The sequence below is a fragment of the Phoenix dactylifera genome, unplaced genomic scaffold (genome assembly GCF_009389715.1).
Source record: "Phoenix dactylifera cultivar Barhee BC4 unplaced genomic scaffold, palm_55x_up_171113_PBpolish2nd_filt_p 000207F, whole genome shotgun sequence".
NCBI lineage: Eukaryota > Viridiplantae > Streptophyta > Magnoliopsida > Arecales > Arecaceae > Phoenix > Phoenix dactylifera.
This window is the reverse complement of record NW_024067723.1, coordinates 716,432-731,425: the sequence shown is the minus strand read 5'-3', so window position 1 is coordinate 731,425 and position 14,994 is coordinate 716,432. Positions and strand designations below refer to the sequence as shown.

At 38.1% G+C, this 14,994-nt stretch overlaps 1 protein-coding gene across 1 annotated transcript; it reads right to left on the bottom strand.

Moving 5' to 3' along the window:
• Nucleotides 1-5,814: 5,814 nt before the first annotated feature.
• LOC103717744 lies at nucleotides 5,815-14,994 on the bottom strand. Its single transcript, XM_039117371.1, has 9 exons — nucleotides 14,609-14,994; nucleotides 11,861-11,961; nucleotides 11,357-11,744; nucleotides 9,762-10,634; nucleotides 8,389-8,440; nucleotides 7,571-7,632; nucleotides 7,379-7,485; nucleotides 7,201-7,288; nucleotides 5,815-6,625 (listed from the first exon to the last, which is right to left on the bottom strand). The coding sequence occupies exons 1-9, from the start codon at nucleotides 14,744-14,746 to the stop codon at nucleotides 6,299-6,301; spliced, it is 2,136 nt and encodes a 711-aa protein (XP_038973299.1). The 5' UTR covers nucleotides 14,747-14,994; the 3' UTR covers nucleotides 5,815-6,298.

Genomic DNA, 14,994 nt, shown 5'->3' with positions numbered 1-14,994 from the left:
GTTTGAGAGGGGTATTTATGCACCGCAGCAGGCTTCAGGGATGATGCCTTTCTGCAACGCTTTATGCTTTGTAATTTATTTTGCCTCTCGTATTTCACTTGCTGTTCGCAGTAGTATTCAGTCCTATCGGCATCAAACCAGAGAAATCGGTAGATACATCAAAAATTCTCTCCATAAATGCAGCCCAGAGGAGGAGACACAAGGACAGTAAATATGTTGAGAGTTTATTGCTTCAGTATATTATTGATTTTGTTAAAAATAATCTGTCATTAGAGTATATACATCATTGCTGAAATATGAATTAGTGCTGCCACAGAAATAAAGCACATGAACTATGGTCCACTGGGTTATCACTTATCAGATATTCAGATCCTATTGCTCTATCTTGTGGACCCACAAGTCCACAACCCCAGGCAAGGTATGCCACATTTTTGTCTACTAATTGAGGTTTGAGACATTATTGGATATGAGTACCCTGAGTTAAAACAGTCCTTGAAAACAAATTCCCTGTTGAAAAAAAAGCAGCAAACAGCTCCTTTTCTTTTCTGAATAATATTTCTGAATGTATAAACCAGATATACTCGCTGTAAAAAGGAAATAAAATACCATGCAACTAGTCGTTTCCTTTCTCTTTTTTTTTTTACAAGCAAAATTAGATTTCCAAATAATAAACCGAATGAATATTATTCAGCAAAATAATCTAATTTTGCATCCATGGTAACAAGAACGACATTACAAGAACATAATATAACCATAAGTCTTTTAGCAACTCAAATAAGTTATCATCAACGATTCTCTAGATGAAAAATAATATCCTCCAAGATGTTATTATTAGCATTACTTATATACAGTAATAATAAAAACCATCATTATTAGCATTGTCATTTATAAGATGGTAGAATCATTGGTGTAAAATACAAAAATGGGTATTGTAATCTTCAAGTTATCCATGTCTGAAATATATTTATCTCTCCTCTCTCTCTCTCTCTCTCTCTCTCTCTCTCTCTCTCTCTCTCTCTCTCTCTCTCCGGTTGAATCTATAGAATACTGATAATCCAAGTAATTGATATTAATAGAATACAAAATAACCTAAAGAACATAATACCTAGATGTATATTAATAAAATACAAGAATAACTTAAAGGGTAGAATACCATAATGATGTATTAAGCTCTAGTTAACTAACAATTGAATAATCTAAAGAAGCAAGCTTAGTGTTTGAAGGCCCGTGATTCGGTGCTGACATGTCAGAAGAATCCCCACCCCGCTCCTTCCTAAGCAAAACAGGAGAGACAACAAGTCCACGCCTCGACCTTGCTTTCTTCTATTCAACGAGCCGACGCGGTCCCCGAGGCCTGGCCCCTGACTACTGAGCACCTCCCATCCGTTTGATCTCCAAGGCCTCCTCCAGTCGGACGGACTCGATGGAGTTTGCGAATCGCAAAGATTGGGGTGGCGTTCTAACCCTCTATTGCGTCAAAAGGGCGTACAGCGACGTGGTTACATGTTGCTATTCTAAAAGAATAGATTTCATGAATATAGGACTCGGAATCTAAAGAGGGAGAGGTTGGAGATTATTTGTTGGATTGGACTTCACGAGGAGAGGAGAGACACAAGTCAATGCACGTTGGATGTCTTGGCTTAAAGCCACCCGTGATCTCAACCGCACCATGTTCCCCCAGGACCCACCGGAATAAAAGCCCATGGGCCCCTCGGTAGAACGCTAATGAGACACCAGTGCTCCTATTTCAACACATAGAATGTCTCTTTAGCTGAAAATTTTCAATGGGATTGTGGAGTCAAAGGCTAACTACTCCAAGCAAGCATTTTAAGATGCAAGATTTTTATTTTCTTTTGTTCTTGAATAAATACAATCAATCATATCAGTCATCAAAATATCTCGAAAATAAGCATAGCTGTTGTGTTTGCTTCTCTGAAAATATGCTTGATTACACATGATGCGATACTCGATTTTAAGTATCTAAATATCCAATATTAATGGATGAATGTCCTCTGTCGATGGTCTTCTGCTGTGATTCAGAAGATGACTGTTCTAGAGTCCTTTTCTAATATAAATGTGGTCCTCCCGTAGAACAGTGGTAGCAGGCAAGGTATACGATTTTTTTGAAGTGCCATATAGGGCAAAACTACTCGACTTATGCTGGCCATCAAACAGATGCTCCGTGATGTTGAATTGCCATCTTGATTGTGCATGACCAATGGTATAATTTCTTCATCAAAATAAAATTTAATTTTGCATCAAATTGATAGAATATCAAGTATCACCTCACTTTTTCCATATAAACTTATGAGAAGATAGTCGCAAGAGGAGCGTATTTTCACATATTCTAAGCCATAAAATATTAGATATATAGTCTATCTAAGCCCATTGTAGCAGAGCCATCAAGCAGTTTAAGCACCTTTTTCACATACCTGAACAACTATAAAGAGACCATATGGATCAATTGGGACAAGCTCCGTGAGCAAAAAATTCACTTGATCACCCTTTTTTTGTTCTTAAAGTTGTGACGAAAACTCTGACCAATGTCAAGAGTCATTTCATTTGGTAGATGAAATAATAATTCCATGGCCACCTCCATTAACAGATTGCAGAACAATCAAACAAGCGACAAGGTAACTCATGATTACAGCGACGTGTCATCCCCTTTTGGTTCCTTCTCACTGTGTGGATACACATGCCTCACAGCTGGATCACTTCAAAGAGCCAACTAGCTTTAATGGTTTAATGGATGGAGTTTGGAGGGAACCTCACCATCTCGTCTTTTTCTCTTCTACTTTTTGGTTGAGGATATCTCGGTGATCTTTGGGCTTATTAACCACAAAAAATAGGTACAATTCATTCTCCCCTCATGGTGAAGTTTGGTGCTCCCGTGCGTGTTTGGTAGAGAAAAGTTCACCAGCTTTTCTTTACCCACGCAGTTGAACTCATTAACTCGCCCCTTCCAGGCCTCAAGAGGAGCGAAAGCAACTGCAAGAACTGTTGGTGGGCCAGTGATGAGCCCGTCTTTACTCGCTGGTTTTTGATGCCTTCATATCTATACCATACGAACTCTCTGTTTCTCTATTACATAGTTTCCCATCTCATGCATTTCCTCCTCCTCTCTCTCTCTCTCTCTCTCTCTCTCTCTCTCTCTCTCTCTCTCTCCCCCCTCTATTATATGTTTCAATCGTAAATTTAAAGTTCAAATTCTTCCTCTAGTATTTATTTACTATTTATTTACATAAGAAATATGTTTAATCAAAATACATGTCATACTCTAGCATATGATTCATGCCTACTCCAAAAGTTATGGAATCTAATTGTCATGTTCAAATTTAATATTTGTATTAAATCATAAAATTTTACCATTGTATTATACTATATCTAATTTTTAGTATTTTTTTCACAATGATAGAATTTTATTGCAATATTATACTATATTTGAGGCTCAACTTGCATACAAAGCACATTAGTATGAGCAACACAAACAATTCAAATAATATTTTCAATACAAATTTTTCAACTATGATAACAGTATTCATATATATTATCATGCTTGTTTGAGTACACACAAATATATTTTATATATATATATATATATATATATATATGTATGTATGTATGTATGTATGTATGTATGTATGTATGTATAAAAACCGATGCACAGCAATGCATATCAATGCAGACACGAAGTAGAAAAAGATGTTCTGGTATGGGTCAAATCCGGCACGGGCTATCCGAGGAAGGATGTGACGCCTTCCTTCTTTTCTTGTGCCGCTGCTGTACCATAACGTCGATATCCATCCATCCTCATTTCTAAGGCACTTGGCCAAGAGCTCGATCAAGCTGGGAGCCTTGGAGGTGACATTTTCTCTGATTGGACAGAGAAAAGCAGGCAAAATAGTGAAAGCAGAGCCCGGGGGATCTCATTGTGGAAGAAGACCGTGAGCGGAAAATACACGGATCTATCCCATCTTAGGCTCTTTTTGGTAATGGTGGGGGCCTTCTTCACTTAGTTTTGCTTGCCATGTCTTATCGAAATGCATGAGATTGATGCAGTGCTGTGTCTGAATGCAGGCCTAGCACATGACATCCATCAGTCCCGGCCAAAATATTTATGTGGGAGGCTGCTGCAGGCTTGCACGGATTCTGCCCGAGTAAAATAAATCCAAAGTTTATGTAAGTGATAAAAAAAAATTAATATGCGTCTAACACTTAATTAAGAAAATGTAAGTTTTAAATGTAAGTGAGATGCAACCACAAAGTCCATGTTCTGGTTGACTGTAAAAATGAGGAACATTACGATCATAGATTTTTGATTCTCATACAGTATTATCAACTATACATGGATGAGCATCAAGGCTAGTCCAATCCTTAGGCAACTAAAACGGTCGTTTAAGACCACAACCCGAAGAAAAGCCACCGTAGAAAAGACAAAATGGAAAAAAAAAATTCTTCTGTGAGTCCGCCTTAGACAGACACACTGCAGAAAAGGTTTTAAAGACAAAACGGCCTTAGACCCCCAAATACATTGGGCCACTCCTAATGAGCATAGTATGGCTGGTTGTCCCACGGGCATCAAATATTTCATAAATAGAAGAGTGTTGCAAAACAAAGTTCATAGTAATTATCTCTTTTTTATTTTATTTTTTATTTTTTATTTTTATATTGGCTGCCCATACTAATCTCGTGTGAGCACGGTCATCTAAGTCAAAAAAAAAAAAATCGACATTAAGATAGAGGAACGGATACAAAACGAATTCAGAAAATCTTTCTAAAATAATGGGCAGAAAAAAAAAAAAAAAAACAACTCAATTAGCAACACTATTTTTGATAACCTTTCTTTGGGCTTCTACCGTAGAATTCGCCCGATATAAGCTCCTAGCCTCAAACACACATCGTGCGTAGAAGACTTTTCAATTCCGTCCTGAGTCCCACTGCAGTAGTCTACAGTAATTGTCCTTTGAGATCATTAGGCAGCATCAAATTTTTACAAAGATCCATGGATACCTTATGCGACATTGCCTTTAACTTGACATGAACCGTGCCACATAAATACAAGGATGATTGCGCATAGTACTATTCAAATCCGTTCCATAAAGGTCCCCCAAGCAATTTCCTCTCGTTCGAGAACAGAACCGGAAACAGCTCCTCAAATAGGTACAGCAATTAAAGCAACGTCCTCGAGAATTGGATAAGAACGCGTGCCATGTCCGGTGGTGGGACCTTCCATATTTATTTTGTCCTTAAACATTTATTTTGTCTCCCATGTTTGCCTTCCTCCCTCGTGCCCGTCGGTACGTGGCATATGGCGTACCGTCGCTGCAACTCCAGCAGCTGCTTTCCCTATAGGCAATGCCAATCTTGGTCTGGCCAGTAAATTATTTAGCAAGAATCCCTGAAAAGTAGACAGGCGAATCGATATATTGGATTACAAACATCTCATCTTACATCAATGATCCGAGATATCGAATATAATCCACTCTTTTAAAAAAATAATATATACATTATTTTATAAACATTTTAATTTTTGATCATTTGATATATAAATTAAAAATCTCCAAACTATATAACTTTTAATATATTAATATTTTGAAAATAGCCGATCGCATCTGATGGTTCAGATCATCGATTCAAGATCTCATTATCTAATCTAAATCTGAAAGAATCTAAATGAAGATCCATTTGATCAGATTCTAATCTACCTTTATGCACGCACATACACATGATAATAACGAAGGAAAAAATGCTGAAACCAATTGCATGGGAATACTAGATACACTTCCAGGAATTTACCACGAGATAAATGAGAAGTTATGAAACTAAAATCATATATTTGAAAAGATGCGCTCCCCAATTCACAGGTTCTCGACTTAAAAAGACATGACACCAGAAAGACCAGGATAACTTAATCTTATGATCCACTGAATATATTAAAAGAAAAGGTGGTTTGTTTGACTGACTGAGAAAAATTAATCTCGGCACCCACATATTTCCTAAAACTTCCCCTTTATTCACAGACCTCCCTCAGCACGGTTCTTTAATATCAAAAGCGACATATAGAAAAGATCGAACCTTGTCTCAATTTTCTATAACTACAGGCCGAAAGTTGGAGCTCTTTACCCATCTCCATCTACAAAGAGCTACCCCAGAAGCAAGAAGTCATAAGAAAGCCTCCATCTCCATCTTCAATGTTGCCCGTAGCTGTCTTTTGCATGCCAAATCATACACAAAACAGAAAAAAAGTTAAAGACTCCAAGCCGAACCCTTTGTCATCCTTTCCTTTTACATGCAATAACTATGCTGGACCAGAATTCGCATCTGCTTTTGGTTCAGTCCGGGTATAGGTGAGACTTCGTGCAGTTGGAGAGAGAGCACTGTTTCTGGAGTTTAGTGAGGAATTAGGAGGACCTTTGGTGCCCTCAGTGGGCTGAGAACTCGAAGCTTCACGCTTCCACTGGAGGCTCCGGGCTCCAGGCTTAACTGGGAGGCGGGCTCGAAAGGCACCAGCAATCGCACCCCTTGGATATGGTATTCTGGAGAGCTTAGGAGCAAATGGAGAACCTCGTGAAATGAGGGGCCAACCCACCATCGGAGCAGTTTCATGAGAGCTGCTTCGAACAACCTGCAGCATAGCATGATATTATGCAGCCTCTGCATCGAATATTGCAACCTCCAAAAGCAAGAAATGTAAGCGACTTTGAATGTTTCATGCAAGTGTTATTGAATTCAACTCCGTTGATGCTAGCACACATAACATCAGATAGATTTTGCAGTTTCCCCCCCCCCACTCTTTTTTCAGCAAGTTTTCCCTTAGTTTAGGTTTAAGAATTTAGAAAGAATAGATGATTGACTAAGAGCCTGTTTCCATGTGATATACCTCACATGGATGAATGGCAGAGCAAAGTGGCTAAAGGGGCAAGATAAAACAAACAGATATTAAGGCTGCAGCTCATGGAAGCCCTAAAATCTTAATTGCCCGATAAAACAAACAGAAAGATTCCGGCATCCCAAAATCTGAATTGCCAGATCAACAGCCTACACATTCCTCACCCACTTCTCACATGGTCTCATCTTTCAGCTGCTTCCCCAACACGTGGAGGATATCATCGAGATAGGAAAGCCAAGCACCCAAATAGCCCCTATATAAACCAAAAGAAATGGCTATCCTGATACATGTAAGGAAACTGATCAGCTTACCTTCAGAATACGAGACATAAATGATGTGCCATTCAGAGATAATGCCGACTCCGCCGATTCTTTCTTCAAGAACTCTACATAGGCTGACCTGTTTCAGAAGGAAAACAAGAGTTACCCTGAGAAGAATCTTGATCAAAAATTAATTACACTAGTCATAAGCCACTAATAGGAACCTTACCCTGTGGGTTGGCCAGTTGCAGGATCAGTCACAATTATTACTTTCAGCACCGCTCCAAACTTATTGAAATGACGAGAAAGACTATCTTTAGTGGCAGCAAAGTGGACCTGCAAATCCAACGGCAATACTATAAGAATTTATGCAGAGTTTCATCTTTCTAGCACAGGGAAGTTAGTCAACAGAGATACTTGCATTGCTGACAAAGAGAGTTCGAGAATCAACACCATCGGAAGGCAGGCCAGCTGTATATGAACCTGCAATTGCAAGAAAAAATGTTTATTTCACAATCTGCATGGGAAAAGAAAATCAGGAACATTAATACAGGAAACTTTTTAAGGTATGGAATTGGCTGTTTACTGAAAAGTAACCATTACTTCATTTCAGATATGAACAAAAGAACCTTCTATTCCTTATTCTTAGTGAATGCATCCAGGGTACAAAATCGGATTATATGAAACAATGAAAATGAAAAAGAAGAAAACGACACTATTTCTATTGCAATAGCCTCATTTAGTATAGCCAACTATTTTTTCTGCCTAACAGCGAGCCAGCAAAAAAATTGAGATATTCTCAGCTCACGCAACCAGAATGGTCAAATTTGAATTTATTATTTCATAATACTACATTATGAAGCAGATTCTCTCCAACATGAGTCTTCTAACTAACACCGGCTACAATTATTTTAGGTTTATACAACATGATCATAATCCGAAGATGAAGAGAGAAACAAAGAATATCACTACTGTATAAACGAATAGTTTGAGAGTAAGCATTACACAATCTCCAAGATCTTTTTTTTTTTTGAAAAAGGGAATAGATTACTTATTTTTTACCACATACACTATTTTGTTTTGACATGACACCCCCCCAAAAATGAAGTGTTTTTTGAAAAGAAAGTCATTTTCACGAAACAATAGATGCAAGATAAATAAACTATATATGAGTTGTTCAATCTGCTAGGTACTGTTTCCAATTATCAGAAACATCTTGGACTCAATTCCATTACATACCAGGTGTCGACGTAGTCCTCTGAGACCCTTGGACATCTGCACGCTCCATTTCCTGATGTTAAGGTGGCCATAAAAGTTCCTCCATTAAATTTGATAAATGGGTAAAAAAGGACAATAATATTGCTGGCTATCAATATATATAAAACAGAGTTCGACATTAACAAAAGATTCAGAGTCTTGTACAGTAAACTGATTCATAACAAGATTTTCTAAAAGCATATTTCAAGCACCAACAGATTCACAGAGACCATTCTGTTACACTGCAAAGAAGAAACCATCAAACTTGTACAGAAAATGTCTGCAGAAGTTCAATATAAAAGATAACTAGGATACTTATTTTAATCAAAATAAAGCATACTAAACGTAAATGTAAATGGAAACACTTAACTACTCGACTTACTCCTTTGCATCCTAGAGTAACCAAAACGCTAACATCTAAAGAAGATCTACTGGTTTGATTCTAGTCACACCATATAACGAAGGCAAAGGTACTGGATGTTCAAAATGTGTCCCAATTCTCATTTTCGACAGATATAATAATGTAGAAGAAACTATGGCACATACCTCAGGGTATGCCTGGTGACTGGACAAGATATCCATAGAATGTCCTGTACATGGATTGGATATGCACCCAGGACAATATGCTGAAGGGGTATTAATGACATTAATATATTATTGAGTTGGAGTATAAGTCTTCAAATAATTCAACACAGGAGACTCTGCAACCGATCCAAAATCTGATATGCAGTGTCCGGAAAATTTTAAAATTGCAAAGATTGGCTTCTCTCAATCATTTTTAATTCTCCCTTTCCCTTCTCAGTTGAATCGAAGGTCCAAGTCAGTTTCACACCCATGTTATAATATATGAATTAAGCAGTTGAACATCAAAACACCCCCTAAATTCTGATACAGAGCTTTAATTTATAAAAATTACAGAATCTTCCCAGATCTAATAGCTACATGTACAAGAGGCATTCATTCTATGATGTTAATCTATACAATCATGTTCCGAACAAGCACTAACAAAAAGAAAAAATAGAATCATAGTAGCAATAGAAGAATTCTTAGAAGTCCAGCTAAGGAGATGGCAGCATCCATATTTTGCACACTGAGCTTCATAGAAGTTTATCAAAGCTCCAGTTCAGTTGTTTTCAACTTTCACTTTTTAAAGGTGACTTCAAGTATTTGAAAATATATCTTGCATTTCAAAATCTTCATGATTTAAGTTAAAGAGAAAATATCACCATAACAATATGATTATACTATAGACAAGTAAACCAATTTTTTACAACCCTTGGCTAAATCTTGCCACAAGAGCTATAAGACATTCTTACTGCATTAAAGAAGATAATTATTCACTAAAGACTTCTTACTTTTATATTCTTGGCCATAGTAGCATCATTCTCCTTTGGCAGCCTAACATTGGGCTTCCCTGCATCGATCTCACTCTTTTCTACAGTCATTTGATTCTCCGCCTCAGCAACATCCCTGGGCATTTGGTAGTCGGGAGGTTTCCATGTATTCACATTAACAGATATATTTACAATCTTGCTAGATGTCATTGCTGCTGAACTAGCAGGTGGATCCTGATCCATCACTCTTGTTTTCCTAACTACTTCATCAGCATTCTGTGCAACACTAGACTCCACCATCAGTGATTTTTTGTCCTTGTGACCAGAAGAGGCACTTTGAGAAGCATCTGAACCGCGATGTCTTACAATACCTACATCATATCCATCATTATCCGAGGCAGAATCATCATCCATCCCAGTTTCCCTGTCTGCCATAGTCATATCTCCGGCAAACTTCCTGTTATAGTCACTTCTTTCATGATAACCAACATGGTTTGATGCTGGAACCTGGTCAAAATCTTCATACTCTCCATCTTCCACGTCCGGTGCTCTAAAATCTGACGACTGATTAACTGGCTCCACAGTGTCAATACCATGACCCAATCTATCAAAAACACTACGCGGAGGTCTAACCTTTAGTACATCCTCAGCAGCTTCTGCTGCAGCTTTGAGTGCACTTGACACAGCACCCGGCACTCTTGCAACAGATTTTGTTCTCTGGGGTCTCCTATCCTGCACAGAATCTGTAGTGGTTGTGGAAACCACAGAACGAAGTCGTTTAGGAGCTGGCTCAGTTTTAGAGTTTGATTGTTGCACAGTCCTCACAGCATCTCGAACAGCAAATTGAAGAAGCCGGCACGGAGCACCAATCATTGGATGGGAAGCTGACTCTCTCTGACATCAATTCAGAGATGCAATTAATAAGGTAATTACAAGAGGAATGAGGACCTGAAAGAATACTGATGATATGCTAAACCTCATTTCACTAACCACATACTTCGCATACTGAGAGTCTTACACCCCCCCCCCCCAAAAAAAACAACCACCACCCACACAAAAGCATGCACACGTGCATAAGCACACACGCATGCACAGATGCATGCATACATATTCACTGACAATTTCTCACATAAAGAAACAAGCAAAATATTTTTCTTTTACTTTTTTATGTACTTTTAAATAGCAAGAAATCATATTACATGTCTAAGATGCAGCTTGGAATAAGTGATAATGTGAATGCTGAAAACTGTATCTTCAACAAGGTATAAGTTTGATATTTTTGATATGGAAGTTTTAAAAACAGAAAAGTGTCATTTAGCTTGAATGTGACAAGAAAAATCCCCATTAACAGAAAAATGCCACTTAGGCTTGAAATTCATGCATGCTCGTAAATTAGCTGCACCTTTTCAAAATCTTACCAAAGTAACTTAGCGAATTCAATCAATCTCGGAGTATAAGCATCAAAATGATGTGCATGTGTTTCTGTATATGTATGCATACATATCCTCTGGTTTGTACTATAAGATCTAACTGATATCTTATGACCATATATTAGTTATTGCAATGTCAAACATGCCTATGGTCCATCAATTTAATAAAAAGGAGGCATGACTAACCTTAGTTTGTTGCCGTCCATCCTCTCTGCTCCGCTTTTTGTGAACTTGAGGCTCAGGAGAATAAGATTGTCTATCATGATTAGTTCTGTGGTGAGTTTTTTCCTCGGAGTGCAAAATGTCAGTCACAATGCTTCGAAGAGGAAATACTTCAGTATTCTCCCGCACCAATCCTTTCCACTCCCTATTGTGCCGACTTCTAGACACTTTAGTCAACTTTTCTCTCTCACACTCAGAATCAGTCTGCACACTACCAGTCAGATGCTCCTGTTGGGAACTGTCTCTCCCCAACAGTTGATTCGATAAGGAACTGGTCCTAACCGCTTCATCAGGAAAAGGTTCTTGTGGCTGCACATACAGATGCAACTTTGAAGAGAGATGATCCCAGAGCCTGCGGCAAGATAGTTTAAACAAAATCATCTCAAGCAAGCCAAATATCATACTGTTACACCTATCCTTCAGAACTGGTTGCATCCGAAGATATCTAAAAGAAAAAGATAGAATTACCAGGATATGAAAGAGACACTGTCGTCCCCCAAAAACACATCCAGTTCCTTCTTGGCCTCATCTTTGCGCCTGCCATTCCTGAGCAAGACAATAACATATTCCTGCAAATGTGACTTAAAAAGTTAAACTCTTCCTCCTTAATGTGGAAATGCTTTGTCAAAATTGTCTATAATTATTTTAAGCTTACATCATACAATCACTAAAATTGTGCAAAAACTGAAGCAAAGCATGAAACCACTAGCAAAATCTCAAGAATCAACTAAACAAATTTAGGCTATGATAATAAGAACCAACAAGAACATGAAATAATAAAATGACCAATAATCCAGCATTGAAGAAAAGGCATATCATAAACATGGAGGAAGGAAAAAAACACATTTCATTTTGCCATTTTTTAAATGTCTTTCACCGTTATTATTTGCCAGCAGAGGAAAATCATTGATGTCCTCATCCTTATCTAATCCTGCACAAAACAGCATTTTTTGCCAACAAAAGCAAATCAAGTCCTACTGTTGAATCCTAAGAAGGTGAATTCATGTCTTCCATCACTCTTCTTGAAATGCCTAAATTCAAATCCATACGCCCTCCTAGCAAGTTAATTGCACATATTTGATCAGGATTCCTTCACCATCACTTCATCACCCATAGAGGCTGCTTATATGATTTTCCGAGAAAGCTCATTTCCTACACACATGCTCTTATTCTATCCCCTAATTTCTCAACCGCATCCCAGTCTCTTCCACAATAATCATCTTACGCAAAGACAGCTAATATTGTGCAACAAACTAATGCAGACAATAAATATTGATTGCACCATCTAATGAAATTCTTCTCCTGAGCCCAGTTGATATGAGGTAGTATGTTAAATTATGGATGTTAATTCTCGGGGTGTCGGCTAGTAAAATTAGGCATTAGTTCCCATTTTGTTAAGAATACTAAAAGATGGGTGAGGGGTTTGACATGTTGAGGATTTGCAAAATAGTTAGGAATCTGTTTGGGTTTGTTTCTCGTTGTGGTTGAGTTCTCTTAATGGATATGTACCAAAGAGTGAAAAGATCTCGACGTATATAACTGTTTAACTTTAACAAAAGCACCACCCTTGAACTCTCTCTCTCTCTCTATCTCTCTTTTTCTTTTTTTTACTTTTGGGAGATTGGATATGTATGATTTATTATGCCTCTAACCAAGGAACTGTCAAGTACCGAGAGAATCACCTAGGGTGTTTCACAAAAACATGACTAAAGAAGTGGATTAAATTCGTTCATGCAGCAAAGATGCAATTTAACACAGTTCTTCATATTTGAAAATAAACAACTCCAATTTAAGCAGCCTATGCACTATCTTCCCCTTGTCTCTTATCCCATGTTGTAGGTATCATGAAGGTTTGTTATTGAAGGAGGAAAGTCAATTTTTTTTTTCAACAAATTTTCAAGAAAAAATTGCATGCCGCTCAAAAGCTTGCTTGAAGCGGAAGCTTCGCTGGAAAGGCTGAGCACAGATTTTAGGTGGGAGTTTCAACCATATCAACAGCTTTTAGTGGCCTTATAAGAGGCCCTTCAGCTATCTCCAAGGAATTATGCTCCCTATCAAGTGATACAATGTATTGGCACCTTAGCATCTAGGCTTGATATTTCACCATGATCACTTAAGAAAGGTTGGGAGATAATGTTCCTAAACTAACATCCATTGCCCTGGATGCAAGTTATTTAGTTATTTAGAATTATCATGAGGCCATCCAGGACATAGAATGGTGCTGAGGTATTTGGTTGTTAAGTGGCAAAGAATAGCTAAAGCAATGCCGCACAGGAGCTTTGTCAAAATCGATCAGAATGGTTCATCAATTCTCATTATGAAGACAAAATTGTTTCAGGAAAGGGCAAGTGATACATTCTGGTAAGCAGTTACTGGATTATCTGGTTAGTGGTTATAGTACCTGGTAATTTAGCAGTTCACTACATAGTGTTTTATGTTGTAGCTGTTGTCTGTCGTGTTGATCTGGTAAGATTTCCTATTGTTTTAGGAGTATTAGGAGATGAGCAAGTAACATGGCATAGTAAGGTTGCTCTTGAAATAGTTCCTAGTTAGGACTTTATTCGCATTTGTTTCTCATTGTAGTTGAGTTTCCTTTATGGATGTGGGCTGGAATGCTATGGTGCCTATATATATATATATATATATATATATATATATATATATATATATATATATATATATAGATATATGCTTGTCTTTAAAACAAGCAATTCTGCTCTCTTGAAACTTTCTTTGTTCTCTCCTAAAATAAGCTCATATTGAGATAAAGAAGAGCAGAACACCCACTGCATCCAACCATCCCATGCAACTCTAAAAGAAAACATCTCCACTTCAGTTAGTGGAAAACTTTGTGAAAAATGCATTGCAGGAAACCACACAGATGACTGATTGCTATAAATGGACCTCCTGTGACATACATGACAGACAGAACTGTACAAATTCGAGACCATATGACTGGTTAGTTCACTACGCCCAATTGAGTTAACAAGCCCGTTCATATAGCAACTTCAACCCATCAGCCCAGTCTCAAATTAAAGTTTCAAACCGTTCCTAGAACCATAAATAACAGCGACAAACGCTATTATACGACCCAAAAATCCCTTCTTTATATTGCAGAACATATTAACTGATTTACAAATAGCATTTTGAGGTCCAAACGTTTCCAAAAACTCCAAATTTTAAGAAGAGATAAAAAAGAAATAGGCGAAATCATACCACAAGGGTGTCGTCGGTGTAATCCCCCATGAACTCCTTGAGCTTCTCGTTCACCCTATCCCGGAGCTTCGACACGCCCTCAGTGGTGAAATTGACCTTGAACGTCCGATCATCGCCGGCCCGATCCCGCCCGTCCATCTCCGGACGCGGAGAGGAGATTCCCAAAACCCTAAATCAGAACTTTCTTTTCGGGGGAGGGTGCGAAATTTCCACCGAGAAACGAAACCCAAGAGAGAACCAGACGAGAAACCCTAATCCGGAATTTTTTCCTCTCTCGGATCAGAAAGAAGAAGGCATTTAATCGCGCGTTTCCCCGGCGACAGTTTTCGTTTCCCCCCGGAAGACGAGAGCACAGCAACCAGCGCCGGCGTTCACGTTTCATCGGA

Bases quoted from the DNA above. Each gene is read 5' to 3' on its own strand.
- LOC103717744 (XM_039117371.1), bottom strand. From the start codon at position 14,746: ATGGACGGGCGGGATCGGGCCGGCGATGATCGGACGTTCAAGGTCAAT. The intron at 7,486-7,570 runs GCAAGTATCTCT...TTGGATTTGCAG, and splicing joins GAACTCTCTTTGTCAGCAAT to GTCCACTTTGCTGCCACTAA. The intron at 7,289-7,378 runs GTAAGGTTCCTA...CTTCTGAAACAG, and splicing joins GCAACTGGCCAACCCACAGG to GTCAGCCTATGTAGAGTTCT.